Here is a 12128-nt window from a genome sequence, read left to right as displayed (position 1 = left end):
GTCGCTGCAGATACGGCAATGCACTCACCCGAGCGTACTCTACTACTAAAGCATACATTTTAAGCAAAAAATAAATATATTGCTTAAATTATTTTATTATATAATGTATTTAAACTATACATATATTTGTCCAAGTGATGCCTATGCCGTTTATCAGGAAAAGCTAGAAAAATGCTTTAAAATGCTGAATTTTTTTTAGGCTTTGAACCCATTATTTCTATTTCCATTCATTGTAATGGGAAACATCGATTCAGTTTCTGAACAAATCACTTCTCGAACCATTTTCTGGAACAGATTGTGGTCGAGAACCGAGCCATCACTGTAGAAAGATTTCAATAGTTGTCACATCAACTCTCAAATTGAATCTCAACAAGACAGTAAAAAAACTATTTCCTATGAGGAATCCATTTTAATGTCTTTCAGTATTCACACAATTAGACAAACAATTTCCCCAGCACTGTTTATTTCATCTTACCACATTGAGTACATTCATTATTTTTGTCCCAGACCCACATGAATGTTAATTATTTTAAGAATTAAAAACAAAGCAAAAAAAAAAAAAAAAGGATGGAAACTTAATGAATGGAACACCATGATGTTCCATCTTATGGCCAAGGCACCTTTTACCACCTCTTGCATCATCATTCATTCAAAGGAGACACTAATTAAAAACAACCTGATGAGCACACAACATTCATTTTTAAAAAACTCTGGTATAAAAAACGTTTTTTTTGTATGAAATATTCACATCCTTGCACATTGTTAAGACCGCATCCCTGCTTTTGAACATTTGAACAGCTACACACAGTTGCACAACTTTGTGAAGCTCCGTAAATCAATTGCCTTGTTACAAAGCAGGCTGGTTTTTAATTAACGTAAAAAAAATTAAATGTTCCAGATGTATATCACATGTACTAATATGCATACATCAGAAAAGTATACATCTGTACTGTGAGTGATGTTCACTCTCGTCGCAACATAATCCACGGTAATTACCTCCATAAGTGATTTACATTCTTGTAGGATTATGGCAAAAGTAAATGGATATGATAAAACATTTTTTGCAAATCTATAATTAGCATCGGTGAAATTTTAATGAAAACAGCACAAGTTTTACAAATATGCAAAAATAATAATAAAAAAAACTTCTCCCCAATGAAAACATGCCGGAAAATATGTCATTAACGTTCTGTTTAATTAAGTTATTTGAGTTCATACATTAGAATAAAAAAAGGCCATGGAAATGCCAATTCTGCTCTACATGCATCCTATCATCTTTGATGATAAACAGTGATGTAATGTACAGGAGAAGCTTCAAAGTGGAACACCACAAAAATTGTACAATTTGTAATACAATAACACACCTAAAGGATCAAACCAATCTCCGAAAAGATTTTCTTTTTTTTTTCTTTACTACAGCTTTATTACACTGTCGTCTTGAGTTTTGGGAACAATGAGGAAGTGCACCAGCATGAGGGAACACATTGGGTTCCACTTTGGAGAGTCCACTGTATTACTGCTAGCTAAAAGGCCTCTGGGGTATGCCATGTCCTGTACGCGCATATCACGATGTTGCGATGCATTCAAACAAAAGCACACTCGCACAAAAGCAACTTTAGCGGAAAGAATGAAGGCGATTTTACAGGGGACCTCAAAGTATGGCCTTTGGTTTTTGCTCAAGAGGTTCAAGGGCTGCGTTTGGTTTTGAATGTATTCTGAATTTGTGACATGGAGGATTCCATCCTTTTGGAATTGTGCACAAGGCTATGGTAGGGCTTTTTACATCAGGTTGCAAATAACATCCTGGGGGGATATAAGGCAGATACTCTTGAATATGGAAAACAAACGTAAAATGTTTTAAATGCTACTGAAAGTCACGCACAGAGGAAAGCATATGCGCTGTAGAAAAAACCTGCTTTGGTTAGAAGGCTAATCGTATTGGTTTTAAGAGAAAGAAGGAAGCTTGTCTATATGCAAGGCCAGCTCCATTGCATAGAACCTCAGTAGTGCACTGATGCATTTAAAAAAATAATAATAATAAAATAAAAGAAAGAGAGGCTGTGCTCTTTTCCCTCTTCAACAGGAAAACATTCTGGCAACAACCCCCTCCGACATCAAAATATATACCGGCTTTCAAATCAAAAACCAGGATCAGACAATCCTAAACGCGTCGGTCAGCAGCAGCATCTGCAAGCTGTTCGGGCTCGGATGCAAGTGAACTGTCATGTATAAAAGGGGAAGTTTATTATTTTAGCCACACCATGAGTCAGATCATAGCGAAATAGTGGAAGATAAGAGCCCGACATTTTACAATTAACTCAAACATGCGTAACTCTTAACATTCAATTCTGAAACAAGTCCAAAGTCATTTATTAGTCTATTCATCTTATTTGTTATCGAAGATACTGCCAAGTCCTGACTCTTTAAATAATTGTTTTGATTTTGGCAAGTTGGCGGAACATTGACTGGAGTTGATCTGAGTCTTTGCAAATTTCAAAAATGTTTTTCAGACAACAGTCCTGACACAATGTTTCAAGGTTCCAATCAGACTTGTTTGATAAACTTTCGTACAACAATCTTCACTCCCTGCTTTATGAGCCAAAATGGCTTATGGCTAAGAACTGTTCTGAGGCTAAACCCGCGTCATTACCGATGAAAAAAAACCGTTCCCTTCACAAAGTCGAAATTCCGCGAGGTGTCGACACATCTTACGAGTTCAGCTAAGTGACCATCTAAAGGATTAACTCCGCAAACGACGTACTAATTCCGGTTGACCTACTAAAATTCCACTAGGTAACAGAAGACACCTTCCTGTTCCATCTCAGTTAGTCAGTAGTTTTACTTTGTTTTTTTTTTCCTACTTTTATTTATTCATACTGCACTTGCGTATTTCCACCTACAAACTCTTTAACTCTACAGCAGGAGTGTCACGGGTCACATTTTACTTTGAGCTTCCTCATCATATTTAAACATGAAATGTATGAAGTAGTTCTGGAATCAGAAATTAAGGGTAACGGGCTTTCCAACTACTGATGATGTTTGGTAACAAAAATGCTTGCAATAGCTCAATGTAATCAGATATGGCAATTTGAAATTTTGGTAGCAATTTTAGCAAAAATCATGGAAGTTAAAATGCATGATTTGCCTTCACAGCCTACATAAAATCATGTTGTGGGCCAGATCTGGTCACCGGACTTTGAGTTTGAGACCTCTGCCCCGACCATAGTGGTAAATTATCCGAGTTCACTGAATTGTTAGTAAAATTATCATTTTCATATAAATAACTGCTCTTCTTTCTCGAATGCCTGTATGCTATTGTTGTTTGTTAACACAAAAATGCTTGTCGTAGCTCAACGTTATCATTTATGACACGACAATTTGAAATTTTGGGACAGATTTGAACAAAAATCATGTAAGATGATACACATGATTTGCCTCTGCGGCCGTATCTGGCCCCCGGGCCTTGATTTTGACACCTGTGTTCTGCAGAGTCTAAACAGGAGGTCCTGAACTGAGATTCAAACCAAGGACCCCTGCCAGACATGCTCAGCGCTAGTTCACTGTGCTGTCCCATGCAAAGGAAAAACATTACACCCTCAATAACACTTTCCTCTTCCCTCTCTGTTCCATCACCGTCAGGTTTCTTCAATGGGTAATATATATATATATATATATATATATATATATATATATTTTAACTTAATTCTATTCCTATTTGCTTTTCTTATACAGTGTAAAAGGACGCCAGTATGGACATTATGACATGAAATTGTTTTGGTGTAAACTTGCTAAAATGACAAACTAACAAAAAGCGACCTCCCCGAAAGCTATTCGATAGAGCGCAGACCTCCAAAACTATTTGTAGCCCAAGTAAATATCCCGAAAGGAAAAGAGCACGCCTGTCTCTTAGTGACAACCCTCACCACAAACTAAACAAAATAGTTATAAAAGCACCAACCAACACTGTGATCCTCAGTGAGCATTAATTTTTTTCTCCTTTTTTGGGTTATTGTCACACACACACCAGTGCGTCTCTACGCGGTCATCAACTAACAGGGACTTCGGAATCGGCGTCCTTGTCTGAGATCTCGTCCTGGATCTCGTCAGTGTTCCCTGAGTCGCTGCTGGCGGCCGAGCTGAACGACGGCGAGCTCCGGCCGCCTTTGATCATGCGTCGGCACGTCTCCATCTGCACGTCCAGGCCTCGCTTCATGCTGCACATCTCCATGTACTCGTGCAGGTGTCTGTTCATGTCGCTTTTGGCTGTGGCCAACTCCATCTAAAACCAAGCAGGAAAAAAAAAACATCTAGTATATATATACTATACAATTGTTTTGGTCTTTTGTTTGTAAACATTTTAATGGGGAAAAAATGTTCTAATACTTTATTTATACAGTATTTAGCGCACATTCACAATTCACTACTCACATACACTAGTTTTGATTTGTTTTTTTTAACCTATCCAACCTTTTGCTAAAAAAAAAAAAAAAATCACCACCACCACTATCTACATTTGAAAGTATTGCTTTGCCTCCATCTTGTGGTAAGGTATGTGTGGAACAAAGCTGAGAACCATCATGAAGTGTTTTTCAGCCATCTTGTAGTATCCACAGCTTTTTCTGGTGCAGGGATGAGAATTTTCCACGGATTCGCGAGTTTTTTTCATCTGAAATTGTCATTTTTGTGAAACGTAAATCCGTTGAGAAAATTTGGGGGGTGGGGTACGGCTCGACGCGGGGCGAGGTTGTGATCAAGACCGCCCTCCATAATCTATTGGCAACGCTCGTCGTGAAATTAGTCACAGCTGTGATACCGGGAAACGGCATTGCTATCTGTTTGCATTCAATTTGGTGTTCATAATAATGACAACATTCTGATTTCTGGCAGCATTTTGGCGGTATTTCATCGGTATTTTGACTCAGATGTTAAAATTTCTTAGAGAAGCATTCTGTTTACTACGGCATACATATACTGTAACTTATAGACATATGTACGCATATGTTATTGAGCCGTCTGCACGTTTTCCAGTATGGCTAAAGTCTTGGAGCGAAAAGATAAAGATCGTGCAAGGGAAATTGATGGAAAAAAACTGTTTCATATGAGCATGACTTGAAAAAAGTGTAACCGTGCAGATAGGAACGAAAACAGTATCATGTCTAACCGAACACATACAAAAAGTGGACGTTCCCGGCAAAGTGCTTTGCACTCTGTGTTCCGATAGGCGCAAAAAATATCCAGGAGTATATCCAAACCAGGAAACACAGAGGTATGTTGAATTTGTTACATTTCTGGAATATTATGTAATTGACAACTGCTAATACGATTAGGCCTATCTGTAGCACTGGCCCTGTAGATCACGCATTTTATCACTCACTTTTATATTTCATGATCTTCATATATATATATATATGAACAAATTACTTCTGTACTTATTTCTGAAGTATAACTAACCCTAACCCTAGTGCAGTAGCCTATTTGATATAAATTTCACTCAGTCTACATTTTTATGTCTGAAGTTTGGCAAAATAAAATTTTGTTTGTTTGGACTCCTATTTTAAGTTTTCAAAAAATTATGTTTGCCCTGTATTTACACTGTTAGAAGTAACCAGAGGTAACCGTTTAACTGTGTTTTATACTCACCCCCCACTTTCCCTGTCCGATAGCAGATATTTGATGTATTTTTCCATTTTCATCCATGCTGGAGGGGTCAGCAAGTCCTTGCAGATGCGACTGAAGTGGACCATCACAGCAAAGAGCGTAACTTCCACTAACAACCCTGGCTAAACTTAGCTCCTCCCAGACATACAAAAATATGTCTCTCAATCAAGATGTATTATTTCAACCTACTTCCTGGACACCGATGACTACTTTCTTATTAACTAAGGTTTTGGAATATTGGAGCGGTCAAGAAATACCACAAAAATCATAAATACTGGAGCTGGGATTCACTGTACCTCGATCTGACCGATGGTCTTCTGGTACTCTTTCTCTCTGTTCTTAAAGAGCGACTCTGTTTCGTCAATGAGGCTGCCGAGACTTTTGTCGTTGGAGTCCTTAGAGTGAACAGCAGAGAGATTAGGCTGATCAGTCATCCGCAGTCGGTCTCGTCACATTCCGGGCGGGGGAACTCACGGGTTCCGTGCCTTCCACGCCTGGGAGCGCGTTGGCGCAGGGCGGTGCCGCCGTCGTCGTGATTCCGCACGGTACATTGTAGTTGGCGAAGTCCTCCCACAGCAGCAGCGTCTCCTCGTTCTCCTCCCACGTCAGACTGTCGCAGTCGTCGTCCAAGTCAAACGTCTCGCGCCTGGCAACAGAGGTGTTATCTGAACAGTGTCTATAGGATGAAAACAGAGGGGGGAGAAAAAAGGAGGAAAGAGGGAGAGAAAACTAGTAATGCAATGTTAAGCAAAGAAGAAATAGAAACATGTTAGTGATAAGTAAAAGGCCTTGATAGAAAAGAAGAGTCAGCAGTGAAAGCTTTGGTCCATTTTTAGAATTGATTAGCCCATAAGTCTTCAACCCCCCCCCCCACCCCTCCCCCCCTCAAAAAAAAAAAAAAGAAAGTGGATCACATGACTCGTCTTAAAGGTTTGAAATGGCCCCGGCAGGGATGCACTCACACTTTTTTACGGCTTTGGCTCATAAATTACACAATTCTGGGTGGGTCAAAAGTGTCTAGGCAACACCTTAGTCCATCGCTGCTATTTATTCACTTCATTAAGTACATCAACACAATCCTAATGACAGCTAATGCATAACCATCCATCAATTTTCTAAACTGTTTATCCTGATTAGGGTGAGTCGAAGCCTGTCCCAGCTGACTTTGAATGAGAGACGTGAGTGGGAGCCGGAACTGGTCAGCACCTAATCACAGGGCAAATACTGTATTGTCAAAGAAGACAAAAAAATCAGGGCAATTTAGCTTTCATTGAACCTGTGATTTAAAATTTATTTATTTATTTTATCGGGGGTCTGGGATCCAAATCCAGAACCACAAAACTAAGAGGCAAATCCACAGTGTGACGCCCTCCTACACAATATCTTCCTTGACAAATAGTTGTCCGTTTTCTCCCCGTTTAGGGTCACAGGACAGCTGCACTCTATACCACTTGACCTTTGGCAAGAGACATGGGGTACACCCGGGCCTCGTCGTGAGCCTAACGCATCCACTTACAGTTACCATTAACATTTACATGCTTACTTTAACTTGTTTTTTGGGGTGCAATGTGTGAAGAAGATAGTACACATTTTATTTACAATTTGCTGAAAATCAGGCTTACAACTGGTTTAGCATGCGCTTCATCTCGTCGGTGATGTTGAGCGTGTCCTCCTCCAGAGGGGTGGGCTCTGCGTCCATCTCAGAAACCTCCTCATCCCACACTGCCTTTTGCTCTTTTCTTTTGCAGCCAGCCGAGGCCCCCGTCTAAAAACCACACACAAATATGGATAAACACCCCGACATGCATCCAGTAGAGTTAACCTTGGGGTTGCCTTGCTAAAATGCTAACAGTTGGGATGCTAGCAAAAGTAGAGAACATGCTAAAGTAGATTGATCATGATTCTAAGTTCTTGCCTTGTGGTCAGATACCATTTGTAATTGGTAAAATTCTAACAGTTTATGAATTAAAAAGAAATTGCTGAGGCAGCTCATTTTACATCTTGTCTTGGAGTCAGGTGTCATTTCTAATGAGAATCTGTAAAATGCTAACAATGTGTATGTTCACAAAATGTAGCAACCTGAGTACAAAAGGCGCACGATAAAAATTTTACATCGTACCCTGTACAACGGTGCTATTTCTAAAATTCTCACTACGGGTAAACGAACATTGATAACAATAGCAATCTGAGTATAAAAAGCGCTAAGGGAGATTGGTAAGCATTTTTTTTTATGTTATGGTTGTTTTCTTTTTTTTTTTTCATCATGGCCTACAGAAGTTAAATACTATTTATAATGAGAATTGATAAATTGCTATTTAAATTAGCATGTTAAAATATATAGCAGTCTCAGTACAAACGTATTTCCAAGTGATAACATGGTACAGTTAGTATGCTAACAGGTTGTCCTTTTATCTAAATTATTTTGTATCATGACATTGATCAAAAAAGGGATCTCTTCCGTTTTGATTGCTTGTTGGGGAATTTTTTTTCTTTTTCTATCCATCAAACCCGCTTATCCTCACAAATGTCACAGGAGAGCCAGAGGCTATCCCAGCCACCTTCGGGCAAAAGGCAGACTACGCCCTGAACAGATATCAGCAGCATTATTGAGTGGGAATTGATCCCATGCTGCCCACGCCAAAGTCAGACGTGTGTACTACTACTACACCATCAGTGACTCCTTTTTGTTCTTTTTACACAGTGCAATTTTTTTTTTTTGTGGACACCCACCCTCTCTGGAAGTGACCGGGCCGCGCTGGCGTTGAACATCTTCGACATGTCCTCTGAGTTGCGCTGCTGCGCCACGTCGCACAGCTTCGCCGTGATGTCGATGCGTCTGCAGATGTCCATGTCCACCCGCCGGGCTTTTTCCTGAATCTTGGCGTCCAGGTCAGACATTTGCTACATGGAAACGACAAAAATTGAGTGGGACCTCCATTCATTGGGTGATGACGTAAAGGTTACTAATGTAATCAATGAGATAGATTTATCTGCTGTGTATTGGATTGCTTCTAATATAATTTTGATATCAGTCGGGTAAATTTACAAATGCTGATTGTGTGAGTGTTCAGGCGAGATATGGTGAAAGTTGTGCTTTGCTATTCCATGAAATCCTTTGAAATAATTTTGTGATTTTAAGGCTATACAAGTAAGCTTGTCTTGAGTTGACTGTATTAGCGTATTTTTCTGGGGAACCAAGAATGAAAAACTGAATTGAAAAACATTCCTATTCATGGTTTTTGTACACTCTCACACTTTATGATATCACAAGATGGCTCCAAAACCCTGTCTAATAGGAAATTAGGAATGTGTCAAGCAAGTATGTTGAACATCTCAACTGTAAAACCAAAATATTTGTCCAGGAAGTATACGAGACTGATGTCTAATGATAAATTCATAAGATTTTTTATTTTTGGCTAGGCCATCCAACGTGCTAATCATTTAAAGCATGGGTGTCCAAACCACAGCACGAGGACCATTTATGAGCTGCTGTCAACTTTTTAGCGGCCTGTAGCATAGCATATTTTTCGCGGAATTCCGAGTTTTTTCAGCTGAAAATGCCAATTTTGGGAAACGTGTAGATTCGTTGAGAATTTTTTTTGGGAGGGGGGGGCTTTTGCCTCGGGGCGAGGCTGTGATAAAGACCGGCCACCACCATCTATGGGCAACGCTTGTCGTGAAATTAGTCACAGCTGTGATAGCGAAAAACGGCATTGCTATCTGTTTACAGCATTGCTATCTGTTTGCATTAAATTTGGTGTTTATAATAATGACAACATTCCAATTTCCAGAAGTATTTTGGCAGTATTTCATCGGTATTTTCACTCTGATGTTAACATTTCATAAAGAAGCATTCTGTTTACTACGGCATAGTTATAAACACAAAGGTAAGTTGGACGTAAATTTCTCAAATATTATATAATTGAATACTGTTAATACGATTAGGCCTATCTGTAGCACTGGCCCCGTAGATCACGTATTTTATCACTCACTTTTATATTTCATGATCTCTCTCTCTCTCTCTCTCTCTCTCTCTCTCTCTCTCTCTCTCTCTCTTCATATATATATATATTATAAATTACTTGTGCACTTATTTCTGAAGTATAACTTGTAAGTGCAGTTGACTATTTGACATAAATTTCACTCAGTCTACATTTTTATGTCTGAAGTGTGACAAAATTATTTTGGTTGTTTGGACTCATATTTTAAGTTTTCAAAATATTATGATTGCCCTGTATTTACACTGTTAGAACTAACCAGATGTCACCATTTAACATTGTGTTTTATAAAAAAAAAAAAAAACGGGGACGCACCCCCCTTTGAACCCTCCACCCCCCCGAAGGCAGACATTTTCAGTGTTTTTCCAAATTGGTCATTCTCATCCCTGGCATATGCAGAAAAAATACAACTACTACTATTAATAATTATTACTTTTCTTAATCACGCTTCTCTAGACACGCAATGAAATGATTTACAACTAAAATAAAACATTTCTCTTCATCACAATCAATTTTTAAAAATGGTTTCATAAAGCGAAAATGGTTTGCTCTCAAGGTCCGATTTGTGAACATCAAATGATGATAATGAACGTCAAATTAACTAATAAAAAGTGAAACTTACAAACCTGAAAATTAGTTTCGGTTCTGAATGTGGAGATGTTACTTAGCTGCTGCTCAGTACACGGATGGATATATTTTAGTAAGATAAAGGGCTGTGTGCCTCCCCCAAACAATTTTTTTCTTCATATGCCTGCCTGAGGAAAAAATTTGGATACACCTGGTGTAAAGAATTCACCATGAAAAACTGGTTGTTGAGGACGCCAATCATTGGTGCTTTCACCTTTAATTGATTTCATTTCAATTTTTGTTTTGTTTTTGATTGTACGAACAACACCAAATATTTGGTTTGAAAGAACGACATACAGTATGAGTACATTTCGTCCAAAGTGAAATGGATTAGTTCTACGGACATGGTTAAAACATCTCGAACAAGACGGCAAATGATTGCGACCACGTCTAAGAATCGGTACATTCAAGACCTCTCTAGAACAGGACCCACTTCTTCAATACCACTTACCGTTCTCTGGATTTGGACGTGTGGGAAGACGTAAAGCACAGACAAAATACATATGTTTGTTTACAGTTAAAAAAAAAAGAAATTGATGTCTGAAATTTACAACATGCAATATAAACAACAAAAGCTTTTAAGCATTTTTTTTCCCGAACAAGCACAAACCGGGAGCAGCCCGCTGCGGTACTTCAACACTGTATATCACTGGGAAGCACAGCTTGCGAGGAACAATACAAGCATTGCACAGGACAGGAAAAGCACTTTGAAGATCTACATCACTTCTTTCAATGGAAAATTTCTTGGACGTCTGCCTCCGCATTCTTCTGACGGCGGAAGGTTTTCCCAGTTTAGTGCTGTTTGGGAACACTAACTACAAAAGTAGGGGTGTGACGCCTCAATCAGATAGCGGCTACTTACATCACTCATGAGGCTCTTGAAAACCACAAGTTCCGCTTTTAACCGCTCCACCTTGTCGTTCAGGTCATCCTGAATCTCTGATGATTCTTTGGCCCGCTGAGTGGCCATCCGGGAATCAAAACAAGATAAACGACTCGTTAGCAACGATACTGTTTTGCAGTATGTGGTGCAGGTAAATACCATAAGACATCATTGTTATCATTTTTTTAATCAGATTTATGTTCCTCCATTTGTGACTGGCTCGCAACCAGTTCAGGGTGTACCCTGCCCCCTGCCCGTTGACAGCTGGGAAAGGCTCCAACACTCCCAGCGACCCTGGTGAGGATAAGTGGCAAAGAAAATGGATGGATGGATGGATGGATTTTCCTCCTCCAATCATTTTCCATACTGCTTGTTCTCATTACAGTTGTGGGGGAACTGGAACCTATCCCGGCTGACTCTGAACTTTACTCCAGCCAATCGTAGAGCACATATAGACAAATAAGCATTCACACTCAAATTCATTTTCTTTGCCGCTTATCCTCATGAGGGTCGCAGGGAGTGCTGGAGCCTATCCCAGCTGTCAACGGGCATGAGGCGGGGTACACCCATCCCGTGTTTTTGGGATGTGGGAGGAAACCGGAGTGCCTGGAGAAAACCCACGCAGGCACGGGGAGAACATGCAAACTTTACACAGGGGGGGGTCTGGGATTGCATCTGGGACTTCAGAACTGTGAGGCCAACGCTTTCCAGCTGACTCACCGTGCCGCCCAAACGTCATCATCTCACATTTCTAGGGTGGCATGACCAAAAGGTTCTTGCAGAACGGTGGGTTTGCGGTAACCTCGTCTCCCTCAGTTTGGAGGTTGAGGTTTCAAATCTCAGGTCCAGCAGAGTGGAGTTTGCAGGTTTTTTACTTCCCACATTCCAAAATCATGCATGTTAGGTTCATTGAAGACTCTTAAATACACATAGCTGTGAGTTTGCTTGCAAATGGTTGTTTT

At 39.8% G+C, this 12128-nt stretch overlaps 1 protein-coding gene across 2 annotated transcripts in view; it reads right to left on the bottom strand.

Annotated features, from left to right (window-relative positions):
• Window positions 1-435: 435 nt before the first annotated feature.
• Window positions 436-12128, bottom strand: part of iffo2b (intermediate filament family orphan 2b) — a 34146-nt gene continuing 22453 nt past the window's right edge. The window contains exons 3-8 of one of the 2 annotated variants that reach the window (XM_061832314.1): window positions 11146-11241; window positions 8389-8559; window positions 7281-7423; window positions 6133-6334; window positions 5955-6053; window positions 436-4279 (exon numbers count right to left, since the gene is read on the bottom strand). In XM_061832314.1, coding sequence (XP_061688298.1) covers window positions 4046-4279; window positions 5955-6053; window positions 6133-6334; window positions 7281-7423; window positions 8389-8559; window positions 11146-11241 — 945 coding nt within the window. In that variant the 3' untranslated portion in view covers window positions 436-4045. The remainder of the gene's footprint in view (window positions 4280-5954; window positions 6054-6132; window positions 6335-7280; window positions 7424-8388; window positions 8560-11145; window positions 11242-12128) is intronic. The other variant, XM_061832315.1, reaches the window with a different exon arrangement.

The sequence above is a fragment of the Syngnathoides biaculeatus genome, chromosome 10 (assembly GCF_019802595.1).
Source record: "Syngnathoides biaculeatus isolate LvHL_M chromosome 10, ASM1980259v1, whole genome shotgun sequence".
Lineage (NCBI taxonomy): Eukaryota > Metazoa > Chordata > Actinopteri > Syngnathiformes > Syngnathidae > Syngnathoides > Syngnathoides biaculeatus.
The sequence above is the reverse complement of the archived record's forward strand: the minus strand, read 5'-3'. Positions and strand labels throughout refer to the sequence as shown.